At 40.6% G+C, this 16,235-nt stretch overlaps 1 protein-coding gene and 1 long non-coding RNA gene across 4 annotated transcripts in view; one reads left to right on the top strand and one right to left on the bottom strand.

Moving 5' to 3' along the window:
* The window catches only part of LOC148893669 (uncharacterized), a 25,352-nt gene extending 15,100 nt beyond the window's left edge, over nucleotides 1–10,252 (bottom strand). The window contains exons 1-2 of the long non-coding RNA XR_016115945.1: nucleotides 10,113–10,252; nucleotides 8,182–8,536 (exon numbers count right to left, since the gene is read on the bottom strand). This is a non-coding gene — a long non-coding RNA (uncharacterized LOC148893669). The remainder of the gene's footprint in view (nucleotides 1–8,181; nucleotides 8,537–10,112) is intronic.
* LOC148893668 (unconventional myosin-VI-like) overlaps nucleotides 1–16,235 on the top strand; it is a 54,244-nt gene that overhangs the window by 36,423 nt on the left and 1,586 nt on the right. Inside the window, exons 26-33 of one of the 3 annotated variants that reach the window (XM_089004053.1) lie at nucleotides 3,949–4,157; nucleotides 4,245–4,323; nucleotides 8,764–8,924; nucleotides 9,055–9,105; nucleotides 10,130–10,233; nucleotides 12,106–12,240; nucleotides 13,948–14,166; nucleotides 15,966–16,171. In XM_089004053.1, the coding sequence (XP_088860179.1) occupies nucleotides 3,949–4,157; nucleotides 4,245–4,323; nucleotides 8,764–8,924; nucleotides 9,055–9,105; nucleotides 10,130–10,233; nucleotides 12,106–12,240; nucleotides 13,948–14,166; nucleotides 15,966–16,165 (1,158 nt within the window). In that variant the 3' untranslated portion in view covers nucleotides 16,166–16,171. Of the gene's footprint in view, nucleotides 1–3,948; nucleotides 4,158–4,244; nucleotides 4,324–8,763; nucleotides 8,925–9,054; nucleotides 9,106–9,371; nucleotides 9,436–10,129; nucleotides 10,234–12,105; nucleotides 12,241–13,947; nucleotides 14,167–15,965; nucleotides 16,172–16,235 lie in introns of those variants that run through there. The other 2 variants (XM_089004054.1, XM_089004055.1) reach the window with 2 other exon arrangements.

The raw sequence follows: 16,235 nt of genomic DNA, 5'->3' as shown, positions 1-16,235 counted from the left end.
CCAGACTAAATTCTGGTAGACCTGTGCAAAGAGGTGAATCATTCATGAAAATGGTGTTTTGCGCCTTTGTGGATGTGAACACAGCCGACCTGATTTGCTACCCTCAAAGAGGCCCTGCTGCCATTGCTACGTCGCAGCCAGTGGGCTGATTATTGTAGGTTTTTTGTCATGATAATATTAATAATGTGAATCTGTCTGCCTGAACCTCAATCTCACCAAAATAAACTACCCAAGCCAGTACGTTGTTCCAGCAGGCGAAAAGTCCATTTTCAACCATCAAATTGCCAGCTGCCCACAGGGCTCGCCCCTATAAGTCAGATGCAGGGAGACATGAACTAAATTCCAAAGCATGCTCATCAAGGTTAGCCTTGACACTAAAATCAGAATACGCCATTTTTCAGCTGTGTTGTGTACAAGTAAAGATCCCTCTATGTTTACACATCTACACACAGAAGTCTTCTTTAAGTCCTCAATCCTCGTATTCTCTTCTCTGGATCAATATTTTCAATCAGCTCATACAGATGAAATCCTCTCTCCTATAATGTCATTTAGTATGGCTGTTCCTTAAATGATCAAACTTGATTAATAAAATCCCAGTCGACCCCGCGCAATAACAAACCTTTTATTGGAGTTTCCAAGGACCGAAAATCAACGAATCTGCATCACATCCAGTGAGCATTCCCCGCAAGTCTTGCTTTTCTTCAAACGGTTGCTCCTGTGCTCCATTAGCAGCGAGGATAGATGAGAGGTGATAATGCCTGAGGCTTCCTGGCTGACAGTGACGCAGCGGTGATTCCTGACCCTTCCGCTTCATCTCAGTGAGCCTCTCAACTGCCTTTTTCTTCCGTTAGCCTATTAGCAGCTCAAAGACAACACTCGCAGTGCTCTGAGCACCCTTTCGCGAAGTGAATAATTCATGACATGCCAATGCCTGTCATTCAGGCCTCTATACTTTGGGGACAAGACCTTGTCACCTCCCCGTCTTTGTGTTCCTGTTAGTGGCTCACTCTCATGAATCTGCGCAATACAGTGAGACCTCAACTTATAAACACCTTATCTTACAAACTTTTCATCTTATGAACGTCAAATTTATGAAAATTAAACCTTATAATAAGCAATACGTCTTATAATAAGCACTATTTTCATAATACACACCCACCACGGCTGGCGGAATGATCTTCGGCGGAAGCACACAACCGAACAGCGCTCCAGCCGGCGCTGCTTTCCACACCCCCTCTCATTGAATGCACACCTCGATCGCCTACTTGGAGTTTTTGCTGATAATTTATGATGGGACCGAAAAAAAACACCACAGGCTCGTGTTCAGCCCAAGAAGACACAAAATAAAATCACTGTCGCTGAGAAGGAGATAATTGAAAAACACGAACGAGGTGTGCGTTTGTGTGATTTAGTGGCCGAGCACGGCTATGCTAAGTCAACCATTCCTCCCATTCTCCGGAACAGAGAAGCCATCAAAGGTGCGTCTGTTGCAAAAGGTGTTTCCGTGCTCGGAAGCGACGGTCTCGGGCAATCAAAGCAGTTGAAAAACTTCTGTTAATTTGGATTCACGAAAAGCAGCTATCCGGCGACAACGTGAGTAAAGCTATTTCATGCGAGAAAGCACGGCTAATTCACGCCGATATCGCCATGCGCCAACCTGGAAGTTCGGCGCTTATTGAGGATTTTAAAGTCAGTAACGTATGGTTTGAGAAAATCTGAGGGCGAGGAGGAGAAGGCAATGTTGGCAGAGTGGAATGATGTGCAGGCTTTTACCGAACAGTTCCATCCAGAAAAGACTGGCTATGACAATCATCAACATTATGAACGATAATGTGATGCCTCAGCTTCGTAAGACCTTACAAGTCAGAAAGCAACAGGTGTCAATTAAGAGGTTTTTAATCAGCAAAAATGATGAGGAGTCTCCAAAGAAAAAAGAGAAGCCACACCAGAGGTTAAGTTACCAACAGTCCTTATGGAAGGTGACTGTCCTTCCATAAGCCATTAACGACCATCAAAAAGGTAAATAAAACTTTATTTTACAGCACAGTTTATTTCTTTAATTACAGCCCTCATGTAATGTGCCTCCCTTTGTGACTTTATGACACAATGCAGTGTATTTCTTTCATTACAATACAATAGCACATTTATTATACATAGAATAATGTATGTTGTGTGTAGTTTTAAGGCTTATTTAGTTAAAAACTATATTTTATGGAAACCCGGGAACGGATTATTCCCATTTTTATGGTTTCCTATGGGATTTTTTTTTAGATACACACTTTTCGCCTTACACACTCTGTCTGGGTACCAATTAAGTTCGTAAATTGAGGTCTCACTGTATACTCACCTCATTTGGACTGTTTTTTCATTTGTTTTTTGGGGGGCTGTTGCATGTTAAAACTTTGGCACCAAATATAGGTCCTCACGAAAAGCTATTCAAATTTGGAGCAAACTTTCATGCAAGGAAAAAAGAAATGATGATTCCAATTTTATTACCTCTGAAAATGTTATATTTTGATCGCTGGGTTTGTTTTTGTGTCCATATCTGTCTCCATTTTGTCAGATATTATCCCGGATTTTTACATTTGATAAAAGCACCCCAAAACCTTTGAGAATGGCAACATTTTTTAGATTTAAAAGAAATGCTAATAACATTCATTGATAAAGCCGCACCAACCCTGTTACCTCCACAGATTGGACAGAACCAGATCATAGTGTTTAAATATGTTCATCATGCGATCTAACTGTCAATTTTTTCGACTGTTATTTTGACATCTATGTTCGTTATGTAATGGCGATGACGACTCAACTGTTTAAACCCAATTTACTTGGGCTTCGAAGTCATGCCCCAGCGCGTCGCTGCCTTGGGAGCTTTTTAAGCTCAGAAGAGAGAGAACATACACTGATACAGTGCACATTGGACTCTTTTATGTTGGGTGATTTTGGCTCTTTTGGAATGACTGTCGATTTACACTCAATGCAACCATTACACTAATGTAAAAGTTTGATTATTCTTTGTTTGAGTGGTAATGCCTGGAGAGAGATGGGGGGGGGGGTTACATTGCTGTGTTCGTGCTCAAAGCACGTGGCAGCAAGTTCAGTCACTCATTAAAATGTCGGGGGGAACACAAGCAAGTTTGACAGACAGAAAATGTTCATCTCATTTCACAGAAGTGTTTTTTGCAGTCCGACTGCATGTTCCAGTCTTCTTCCTCTTGAACAAATTAGAAACGCAGCTCATATAAAGATGTGGACATGTGAAACAGATATAGTTCACACAGAAATAAGAGAAAAGTGGGCACCCTACCCTCCGAATCATCGTGGACATTAACTCATTCGCTGCCATTCACAAATTTATTCGGGAAGCGAAAATATGACGTAGCGCGGCATTCCCGAATTTGTTTGGGCTTGTTTTTTCTTGCTTGGGTTCCGATGATGTGCTGGCCAGACCTTGGGCAATGTTTTTCCCCTCCACAAGGGGGCAGCATTTCCCTTTTGTCGAGTGACAATGACAAAAACCCGGCACTGGAGTGGACACATTTTTACACATCTGGCAGAGAATGAGTGAATTCACTGAATGTCAATGAAACCCTGCATAAAATGATTTTGTGTGCCATTTCGAGACTGTCAGTGTGTTACGACTGCAGCTGTGATCACTCCTACAGCAGTGCAGATTTTCCTTTCTCAGATCCTCCCGTAACCCGCCTCTGATGCTCTTTCGCCACCCACTACGCATGATCACTTTTTTTCATTCATGAGAATATTGCTTCATGTGTGGTCGACAGATCAAATTCATTTGTTCACTTGTTCACATTTGACCACATGAACCGAACAAGCACAGCAGGCCCATTAGAATAACATGTAACGATAGTACACCTGAACAGAGCCACACTATATCTGTCATCAAGCCTACTGATCTTTCTTGTGATCTCATCATCCCGCCAACAGAGTTCAATAATGAACCGAAAGGAGATTGACAGCGAATACCAGGTGTTGGTGAAACAATCCGAGCAGCTGCTGTCCTCAATGCAGAAGAAGAAACAGCAGGAAGAAGAATCTGAGAGGCTGAAGCGTATCGAGGAGGAGATGGAGAAAGAGAGGAAGTGTCAGGAGATGGAAGAGCAACGGCGCAACCAGGAGGAAGAGGAACGAAGACTGTATGTGGCAACAAGGGGAAAGATGAGTCTAAAATATTTTGTAACCGTATTCAGGATTTGGTTTGAATCTGGGTCAACTCTTTTTAGGAAATCAGAGATGGAGCTGATGCGGAAGCAGGAAGAGGAGGATAGGAAAATGAGAGAGGAAGAGGAGAAGGTTCTGCAGGTTTGGGACACTCATTTTTTGTATCTATTTTGTATTCAACGTACTAAGCCTGCATGACAACTGAAGAAAATCTCCTCGAACAGTGTTCTGTGCTTGAACTGCATTTATCCGTCATTGGAAGGCCACCATAACCCACTCCTCTTCCAAGAAAGGATACTTGAAGCCAGCCAAATCTACTTGTCATTCACTCAGTGTTTTTAGCAAAATCATCGGTTGAGCTCTGTAAAAGCAGCATTGTGCATTTTAGGTTATTTTAATGATGTTTTACCTCAGTGTCCTGGAAAAAAAAATCTCCCCAGCAAAAGCACAGATGATCTTCATTTCTTTCTTATGAGGTGCTAACCAATGTAGGGGCAGCAATCGCTCATCTATAAGAATTGGTCTGTACGTAACTACTGTCGATATGAAAGACATGCTAGTTTGCGCCCCACAGAGTGTTGACGCCTCGCTGTTTAGTTAACCATCACACTCATCTCAGCCAGCAAACGGCAAATCACATTTGTCCATGTGATTTGTAACTAAAATAAAGTCGCCAATTGAATTTCCCCCGTGCGGAATCATAATGAGTTTATGATGAAGTTTAAAAAACCATTAAATTAAGCGTGTACCGGAGAATTCTGGTAAACTGTATACTGCTCCCTGTCACCAATATACTGTATTGGGTTCATTCCCATTGCTCTCATAGCTTTTTTTATTTGGACAACAACCTACTCTGAAGTTTACCCAGAGGAAGATTGACATAAAGCAACTGCCCACTGCAGTAAACATACACAAACACGGAATCTGAACATTATATATGGCAAAGTGTTATATCTGACTCAGTCATATTAGCAGCCTCATAAAAAATAAAGAAATGTGTTCTGTTGTGTGAAAGGAGGAAACTTTTTTTCTCATTTTTGACAATATATCTGGGCTTATACAACAAATCTTGCACCGTCTATTCAAAACTGTATACAGTCCACTGATCAGACTGAAAAACAAAAAATAATTCACAACTCCCACACGTCAAGAATGAAATTCTGATTGCATAGTGCAGAGGTACCCAATTCTTTTGACTAACCTAATCATTTGAATCAGGCATGTTGGAGAACGAGTTAAATAAGGGTTTACAATTTGGCACCCCTGGCATTGGTTGAGAATAAAATAATGGAATCATTTCACACTGGGACCCTTTTGTGGCCTTTCACCGCACCATCTTTAATCCCCACGCAACCGTTTATGCCTCCAACCGAACATCCACAACCGCTCCAGGCTCTCACTTCAAGACTCCAGAAGCAAATCTGACGGTTATGTTGTTGCTTGCTTTGTATGGTGATGAGCAGTGCTCACAAGGGTGGGTTTTTCTGTTTTTGACACTTTAATCTGCGCTATTTAAGGCAAGCTTTTTTTAGGGCAAATGACACATTTTGAAACATCAGTAATATTAAAGGCCCCACTTGGAGCACACCAAGAAATGTCATCCCATATTAGCTTATTTCCATGTATTTTTGGATCAAACTTGTCAGGTAGCATGAGGAGGGGTGCTCTGAATCGCTGACAGCTAAATCGCAGAGTATCCGACAATAGCTGTGCACATTGTTGTCGGTAACGGAAAATGTCGCCTGTCTGGCTTAGTAATGGCACATCTTCCACATTTCACTACAGTGCATTCCATGAAACAACTATTAATATCTAAATCTGTATTGCTGAGATTTAGGAATGGGTTTGAGAGAAACGAGTGGCTTCACAAGGAGACACTTTGTGGGAAGGTACATAAAAAGTTTCAGCCAAATCATCCTGTAGTTACTGAAAAATAGTGTTATTCATGATATCACATAAATATATTTGAAGCCATGTTACCAGGGCAATTGTATACTATTTTCCAGTGGCGTGTCGTGCATGTCACTCCTAGGCCTAGTAGTAGTGCTAGGTCTGAATCAGTCAGCTGCGTATACGGTCTGATATTACTACACGTCCAATACAGGGTGCCGTTGGCCAGGTAATAACTTGTGACTTGAAGAAACTTAAGAAATACTGTCATTAAAGTGTTCAGATTTTTACTATGAACATCAAGATTCATGATAACCTCATAAAATTGCAATGTTGTTTGTTGTTTTTGTTAGCTTCGGAGCTGTCCAACCTCGATGATGTTCTTCTATTCTTGAAAAGTCCGTCCAATTTCTTCTCCTCCTTCAGCCATTGTGGGTTGACAAAAACGCTGTTAAATCAACTCAATATATTTGCTTATGCAGCTCGCTTTCGATCCAGTGTGCCTTCCATCAGGCGCTGGGTTGCCAACTCGAACTTTGATGAGCTAAAGCAAGTTTCATTGACATTGATTTTTATGCTCCAAGGCCTGCAGAGCTGATTGTGAAGGCTTACAGGTAGATTTCTGACCTTGGTAACAAATGATGGCTCAAATGTGATTGGTTAAATGCTTAAATATGAAACATATTTGGAAGCAGCACAACAGGGGAAAATCAATGAAAAGAAGCTAAAAGAGAATTTGAAATTATTTAATGTAAGAATTGATGGACAAAACCGAATTCACATTAGTCTGTGTTTCAGATATGTTTAGACCAGCAGAGAAGGCTTTGCCGGCCCTAGACTTCTAATGTTGCTTAAAATATTATGATATCTATATTAATGTTTTGGGGAACAAATACTTTTAGTCAATGTTTGTAGTGCTTTGTTATTTTAAAATTTGAACCAGACCAGATTTTCAGTAGGCAGTAAGTGTTTTTAAAAAAAGCAAATTGTGCATCTGCAAATTTGATTACAAAAAGTGGACTTGATTTAAAAAAAAAAAAAAACACGTTTAACCCTCATTCATTAATATGAAACAGTGTGTATAAATGCACTTTATATGAGCCAATGTTTGCTTCAGCTACGTGAAACATTCTTGCGCTCCAAATGCCCTGATTTCACCAGGAATGTGGCACACTTTTATTGGCCGGACAACACTGTCTCTTTATTTCATGAATCTGATTTTACATGAAGTATTTAGCGAAAATTTCCTACATTATCACTCTCTGCCTAACTGAAGAAACCCCTGTCTTGACCTTGGATCAATTCCCAGAAGGCTTCCTGTGAGGTACTGATTGATCATCCTCTTCCCGAACAATTTTCCTCTCAGTAAACTGCTTTAACCTGATAGTGTTCTCTCATTTGTTCTTTTATCTCCCAGGTGGTATTTGTTAAATCCATTCATCCTTGCCTGTTCTGCTCTCTCAAGATTTAACATCTTTTGGTTCCTGTTGGCCATTTTTCTCAAATCTTTTTAGTTCTAAGTTAAGTTTCTTGGACAATTAAAAGCCTAAACTCATTCCAACGCAGACTCATAAGAATAAAATGTTTTTTTCTCTACCCAGCTTTTTCACATAACTTTACAAGATTTATATTTTCTAAGGGTGTATTTAATGTTATTTCCCTCACGTTTATTTTCAGCTACAACAAAGACTCACATCATCATATCTTGGCCCTTTCAGTACTTAAATCTTTGTCTTGTGGTGACATTCGGTAAGTTCCAAGAAGGAGACTTTGTGATTTAGGTCGGCTTTAGACTTACAAAAACTGTGGAATACCTCTTCTGAGGGCCACAGGAGGCTTTGTTGGGAACCATATTTTTCTTTCTTGCGCTCAGTGACTAAAGAGCAGCTCAACACTCAGATCACTCCATGTTTCACTCTGGTTGTGTGTCATAGCTGCTGATTTGACCATCCACCAGCATGAATAATACATTATTGGCTATAAAGCTATTCATATTTAAAGCTCCTTAAAGGAAATGACCCTACAAGGACTTTAATGAATTTAGAAGTGACAAAAATGTTTCACAGTTCGATATCGTATATCTGCTTGAACCTTTCGATGACGTTATACCTGTGGGGTGTTTCTTTGCTGCACAGGCCAACAGTTCTGGAAAGTTTCTTGGATGGGGGTCATAAGCTTCATACCCATGTGGGCTTCTTCTGAAGTACAGCTCGGCGATGAAATGTATCTACCGCAAAAGCTCATGAATAGTACACAGTTGTGTAAAATAGACACAATTAAGGTCAGACCAATGTGTTAAAACATTCTCTGATAAGTAGTGTCCAGAAAACAGGTCAGTAATTGAGGCTGCCATCGGATGTCTTTTTGTTGATGATGGACCAGGACAATGATGCATTGACGATCGCAGCAAAAAGTCCAACCACCTGCCCTGCACCTTCTTTGAGTACCCTCCCAGTCAATCCATCTGAAAAAAAACTATTGTTGTGAAAGCACTCCCAAATTGTATTGCTCTGTTTGTCTAGACGCAGGACCAATGAAGCTTAAATAGTGGCTTAATAGCTTTAATCAGGCTCGAGCAGACAGCAGAGTTTGAATTGTTATTTAGATTCTGGCAATGAGAAGGGCATACGTGTTAAGCCGACATGCGCTTTGTTTATACGGCTGTTGAAGTGTGCATGTGTGATTTTACAGGCGGAGCTTGAAATCCAGTTTGCTTTGGAGCGTGAGGAGCAGGTCCAGCGAACTGCCATGCTGGAGCAGGAAAGACGTGACAGGGAGCTCGCCATGAGGATTGCTCAGAGCGAGGCTGAGCTAATCGCTGACGATGGTCAGCTGGACCCCAGTTTGCGCAGGTAATAGTTGATTAAAAAAGGAAAATGCACATTATTATATTCATCTCCCAATGAAATGAATGAACACCAAGCATCAACACCAAACCTTACTGTCTTTCTGCTTTTCTCCAATTACGTCATCCTGTCGTAGTGATGAGGCTTTTTCGGATCTTCCTATTTCTGCATCCTCAGCTAGAGCCATGTAAGAACGAAGGCCAACTTTACAGTGGTGTAAAAATCACTCACTTCTTCTCCCGCTTTTGTGCCAAAACCCCAGTCATACTTCCATCTATCTGTGAACTCCTGAGTAGCTCAGCAAAGCAGAAGCCCTTTTACCTAACCCGCAATCACATATCAAATGTAACAATAGAGTTTTTTGATTAGAAAGAATCACTGGATGTGCTGTGCTAAAGATTTTTGTTTGAACAAAGGCACACAGCACACTATTTACTCTCTGTGTTTGCTCAGTTTGCTGTTTTGCTCACATTGATGTTGAGGCGCCACGTCGTCTGAAGATGGATTAAAACTACCGGTACTCAATATGGGAGCCTTTTTTATTCTTTGATAACAATTGATTTGCATTGTGATTCTGCATGAATTGATGCTTGATTGCATAAAAAAATAAGCAGACATTGTTCTTTGTGCTGTTACAACCCAGGAATAGGACAAGTTTCTTTCCTTTTCCACAACAAACCAACTCACGATTGAGGTTTTCCTACTGGTAAACCTTGCTACTGGCCCCCCATTTGCTCTTGAGAAAGTTAACTATCTCCATCTCTTAATTTTTGAGTGACAGAAGTACACTACTGTGTAGAAAGCTGTTTTGCAACCATGTAAAAATACCTACTGAGTGGTGGGAAAATCCTTTTTTTTTAATCTACGGAACAGGCTGCCAACCTAAAATGTTCTTTAGCCCCCTAAACGATTTGTTTGCATTTGTATTTTTATTTATTTCTATTTAAATATTGTTATTAGCACCAAAAGGTTGAATTTTGGCATGGAAAGTGAGTCAGAGTCAGAAAGTGTTTAATAGACCCACAATGGGGAAATTTGCAATCTACAGCAGCAAAATTGAGAAGGGCGGGAGGGGGGGGGGTTAAAGATAAAACAAAGTTTTCTATGCCCAAAAGAGACCCAAGAGTTAAATAGCAGAGTATCTTTTGTCATTATTGCCATTTGTATGTGACTCACACACACACTTATCTTTACCTGCTCTTCACCCACAGGGGCCCTCAGGTGCAGGCAACCAAAGCCGCTGCCGGCGTGAAAAAATATGACCTCAGCAAGTGGAAGTATGCCGAACTGCGAGATGTCATCAACACTTCCTGTGGTGAGAAAATCCGGCTCGCTTGTTTGTGCGTACCATTTGCAGTGGATTTCCCTTAGTCATTTCATTGAAAGTATCCAGAGCGGTTGCCAAGAAAGCTGTGCCTGCAGCTGTACAAAGTATTCGGACACATGAGATCTTGTGCCCATCTAAAGAAAAGACTGATCATTGGGTGCTCCCACAGCTGCTGTTGCTCATTATAAGATGGCACAGAAAGGAAGTTATCACCATTATGGAGGAGGACGGACCTCTGCCCTCATTTAAAGCCAACTTTTACTCAGTCAGCTCTAAGATCAGATTATTTTCCATTGGCTGCCTGGCTTATGTCTTGATAGCGGACGCTGTTAAATCAAGCAACTCGGATACTTCCTGTGGGATCCCAAGGACATCTGGATAATCTGTGAAAGCCATTTCATGTAATGGCGCTGTACGCATAAATCTGCCTTTGAAGGCCAATTCATTTGAGCGCAATCTTCTCTCATTCAGCTCCTTTAGAGTTGAGCTTCACCTAACTGCACCAATGAATTGAGTTTAAATACTGTATATCCACCTGGATTCTTAGTACAGGTTTCAATGTAAGTAATGTATTTATGTAATGTAATGTATTTTCCTGTCAAATGATTATGACAGTATCTTCCTCAAATGCAATGTCCATTTTTGACCAGATTTATTTCAGCAATTAAAACTTGTCTCTCCCTGTGTGGTAAAATCATATCAAGTTCAGTTTTTATTTTCATTATATCCCACCAAAAGAACCCTGGGATTCAGTCATCCCATTGCATCGACATACAGTTTGTTGTTTTTATGTGCGTGTGTGTGTGTGTGTGTGTGTGTGTGTGTGTGTGTGTGTGTGTGTGTGTGTGTGTGTGTGTGTGTGTGTGTGTGTGTGCGTGCGTGTGTGTGTGTGTGTGTGTGTGTGTGTGTGTGTGTGTGTGTGTGTGTGTGTGTGTGTGTGTGTGTGTGTGTGTGTGTGTGTGTGTGTGTGTGTCTGTGTGTGTGTGTGTGTGTGTGTGTGTGAAGTGCAGAAGTCGGTTTGTGTCTGTATCACGTTTAAATGTAATGCATTCGTAAAAGTATCAGAATAAGAAAACTTTTAATCATCCCACAATGGGGAAATTTGCAGTCCACAGCAGCAATTTGAAAGGGGATGGGGTGAGGGGGTGAAACAAAGTTCAAAATGATTTCCCTTTCATGTAATCTGTGACATTGAAAAAGTGACATTTCATTTTACGTTGAACTGGAATTCATCCGTTCAACAACCTCGATGGTACTTAATACAGAACTGTGCAAAAACTCTATTAGCAGTCGATTAGACGCTCCGGTGCATTTGCTGCTTCAGCAGTTCTTTGAAGACTGTAGGACTAAAATGTCACTCAGTGGACTTCTGTCCTGTTAATTGTTAACAAATGTCATATTTATGTTCATTTGTCCATCTGTTTGCTAGTTGGAAGGCTCTTATCTGGTTTATGGAGGATGACTAATTGGATTCTGCAGGTTGAGCATTGATCAAAAAAAAAAATCATGGTCATAAATATGTTTCTGTATGTGCAGCTTTATCCACATACCTGCCAAAATGGAATGCTTTTTTTCTTGGCACAAAATATGTCATATTCTGTTGGTAGACCATGTGACTGCGTGAAGAGTAGTCTCGACAACAAAACCAGTTGTGGTTTTCCACAGTTAACTCCCAAAATCGTAATAACGATTTAAATCACTGTGTCTCACCATCAATGAGTATCATCAATTATGAATAGCGGGTAATAAAAAAGGAATTTGAGCTTTTGTGTTATTTCATAAGTGCGTCGCCCCCACATGAATCCGCAGTTCTTATTTTGGAAACTGATTTGTGGTATGTTTAATGTTCTGTGTGGACAGACATTGACCTACTGGCGGCCTGCAGAGAGGAGTTCCACCGGCGCCTCAAGGTCTATCACGCATGGAAGTCCAAAAATAAGAAACGCAATGATGACGGAAGTGATCAAAGGGCTCCGAAATATGTCACTGACTATGGTGAGTTCCGGAAATGTTTCTGTTTGTCTTCATTCCAATGAATTTTACAGACCTCATGGGCATGGTTTTGTTTATTTTGTCCACCTCCCTCCCGTCCTTCACTTTCATTGGCAGGGGTTAATGACCTGCCTGTAAATAAACTGTGCGTGCTTGGCAAAATTCAATTAGTCGGCAAAATATAGCAGCTCCAAAATGCAACTGCCTCCAATCTGCTGAAAAAAATATTTATTTTAATTAACAAGTAACTGCTTTGTTAGTTACCATGCTTTGTCAGTTTCAGCAGACGTTAATGTGACAGCTCACTGCTTTGCTTTTCTGCCGCATGTGCACACACACATGCTGATCAGATGCATGAAAACATAATGCTGATCTGCATTTTGGCATTTTACACAAGAAAAATTGATTGTTGAAATTGATAAAGAATAGGGATCATGTGAGAGACATATACCATACGGTCCAGTGTATAAGGTGCACCCAACAGTCTTGATATTCTTCAAAAGATGACCCTGCGCCTTATAGGCAGCTGCGCCTTATATGTGAAGTCATATTGAGCCACAACAGGTCTCGCAACTACTATAATCAGCCACTGACTCAATTTCCTCCTGTAGAAGAAGTCGTGCATAGCCTCTATTGCAGCGCCTCATGATGTAGTGTGCCTTATATTTGGGAACCTTGTATATATTTATAGATTATATTTGGAAAACATTTTTCATTCATTCTAGGTGTGCGTTATAGTTCGGTGTGCCTTATATATGGAAAAACTTTGAAAATACACCATTCATTGGAGGTGCGCCTTATACTCTGGTGCACCTTATACAATGGAAAATAAGTTACAGTGGCCAATATTTATAATGATTGACATTTTGCTAAACACAGTTAGGTCATTGTTAGGCTGTTTGTAACTAAACTTTAATTTTTAGAGTGTACTCTGAATTTTCCTTCATCACATATAATTGTATTCCTTCAACTATTCATTCAATCCCTGTTTTATTTTTAAAAATTAACTCAGTGTGTGTGTGCGTGTTTGCGTGTGTGTGCGTGTGTGTGCGTGCGTGTGTGTGTGTGTGTGTGTGTGTGCGCGTGTGTGTGTGTGTGTTTTGTGTTTGCGTGTGTGTGTGTGTGTGTGTGTGTGTGTGTGTGTGTGTGTGTGTGTGTGTGTGTGTGTGTGTGTGTGTGTGTGTGTGTGTGTGTGTGTGTGTGTGTGTGTAAGATAAAAGAAAATAAAACTAAGATGGAATAGTTATAACCAAGAAAACTGCATACCTTAAAATGGAACATACAATGGTATGTTCCATGTTCCTGAATAGCTTTCTGTTGCAAAAGTTGATAGTACGGACATATTGGGAGCCGCACACATCTCCCACTGCATTGACTTATTTATTGCTGCACAAACAAGATGTCATCTAGCTGTAGACAAATCCAAACTTAATCAGCTCTCCTTTCTACTGATAATTGTCGAGCTCACGCGATGCCTTATATTAATGCCTTATACATGTTTGATATTTAAATCCTACTGTAGATTTCCTTAACTATTCAATTTTTAAATTCTACATGTACTAAAGCTTTCATCTTTCAAGGTAGCATCGTAACGAATACAAATCAACAAAAGGTTAATTCATTATGGACGAGCTTTTTTCAACTCGTGCATTCAGTTCAGCCCTCGTGCATGAATATTCGACTAAATGAGGCTCTTTGCTACCTCAACAGCGCAACAGAACGCCTCCCCCTCTATGATGGCCCAGCACCAAGAAGTGGCGATAAACCGGCAGCAGCGCTACTTTCGCATCCCTTTCATCCGGCCCGCAGACCAGTACAAGGACCCGCAGAATAAAAAGAAGGGTTGGTGGTACGCCCACTTTGACGGGCCTTGGATCGCCCGACAGATGGAGCTGCACCCGGACAAGCGGCCGATTGTGTTGGTGGCAGGTGAGCCTGAAGGACATTCATACAATGATGTCATGAAGAAATTGGAGCTTTTAAAATGTTTCATGTCCAACACAACCAGAAATATTTCCTTAGAGATAGCGGATAAATACTCTTATATAAAAATACATCCCAAATACAAATTGCGTGATAAACACAGCTCACCCTCGGCGCATATTATGCAAGGTGGGTACGTGGGATTCTCCCATTGAGATAAAACCGCATTTTAAATATGATTCCTCATTATGTCTATTAAATCAGAGGTCCCCAACCCTCGGGCCGCAGACCGGTACCGGTCCATGGGTCATTTGGTACCGGGCCGCGCAGAAAGAATAAATAATTTACATCATTTCCATTTTATTTATAATCTGAGTCCGAACTATGTTATATTTTGAAAAATGAAAAGTTACAAGATTACATCCATCTATGACTTACTCTTGACGCATGTCAAAATGCTTGTGTAGGTCACGTGATACATACCGGTAAAATTAGCCCACCGTCTTTGGAAAGTTTCTTTTTGAAGGGGAAAAGGCCCAGTGAGGAGACGGAAGAAGAGCCTAGTACTTTTTTTTGGGTTTATCTTATTTTGAAAGCACGTTTAAACATTGCCATGGTGACCATAGAGCGTTAAGGGGCAGAGACGACACACATATGTTGTTGGTGCGATGTTACCAGGACTCTGCTAATAAAGTTGAGTAAAAATACACAATGGATTCACATTTATTATTATATTTAAAAGAAAGAAAAAAACTGTTTCCATGCCTGTCGTATCATTTTATTCTAATGTATTATTCCGCCGGTCCGTGAAAATATTGTCTGACATTAAACCGGTCCGTCACGCAAAAAAGGTTGTGGACCACTGTATTAAATTAAAAAAAAATCTTGAAAGTCTAAGGCTCGTCTGTCTTCTGGCTTGTTCCCTTCTCAAAAAAAATTCCGAAGATGTTTGTTTTTGATCGTATTGCTAGCTCCTGGTTTTAATTTTAGCGGGAAGCTAGCACATGAGAAGCGATTGAAAATAACGTGTATGCACAAAACCGAGTTAGGTGGAGGACACTGATTCGATGTAGCACCCCCTGTAGGGAAAAGCCAAAAGGAAAAGAAGGATCCCGGAAGAGTCCTTGCACGCGTGCAATTAGGAAAAGTGACTTTGTTTACTTCTTTTTTTAATCGTAAGCAACAAGCAATCATATGTATCCAGTTATGCATCAAACAGTACTTGCCATTCTTTCGCTTAGTTTACTGCTGCTGTAATCCTTTAATCAATGCATTTAGAATCAGTTTATCCAAATGTTTGTCATATTTAAGATTTGCTCCACCCATGAAATTCTGGGTCCATAATATTAGATTTTATTTTTGAAAGATCAACGTCAAAATGACGGATACTGATTCAGCAATGAGACCACGATGTCATTGCGTTGACTGACTGCCAAAGAATGATAGACGGGATTGTTACGATATGCTGTGTAATAGGCCATCACTCCAGCCCTCAAAATCCTTTGTCCTTTCTTTCTTTCTGTTTCTTTCTTTCTTCCTTTCTTTCTTTCTTTCTTTCTTTCTTTCTTTCTTTCTTTCTTTCTTTCTTTCTTTCTTTCTTTCTTTCTTTCTTTCTTTCTTTCTTTCTTTCTTTCTTTCTTTATTCTTTTTCTTTCTCTTTCTTTCTTTCTTTCTTTCTTTCTTTCTTTCCTTTATTCCTTCTTTATGTCTTTCCTTCCTTCTTTTATTCTTTTACATGTCGATCTTTCATCTTTATGCTGAACTTGTTGACAGAATAACACTTGTGAAATTGTTTCTCGCTTCAGGAAAAGATGATATGGAGATGTGCGAGCTGAGTCTAGAAGAGACGGGTCTGACCAGAAAGAGGGGCGCCGAAATCCTAGCCAGGCAGTTCGAGGAAATCTGGGAGCGCTGCGATGGCATCCATTACCTGAAGAAAGCCATCGAGAACAAGCAGGCGCGGCCCACGTATGCCACCGCCATGCTGCAGAATCTTCTCAAGTGAACTCGAGTAAGGCAACGCGTGTCCAGACTAGCGGGATGTGATAGATGACGCAATCTTACCAGTCTCCTTT

This window comes from Hippocampus bargibanti, linkage group LG09, assembly GCF_051943395.1.
Source record: "Hippocampus bargibanti isolate YZ-2025 linkage group LG09, ASM5194339v1, whole genome shotgun sequence".
NCBI lineage: Eukaryota > Metazoa > Chordata > Actinopteri > Syngnathiformes > Syngnathidae > Hippocampus > Hippocampus bargibanti.
The sequence above is the reverse complement of the archived record's forward strand: the minus strand, read 5'-3'. Positions and strand labels throughout refer to the sequence as shown.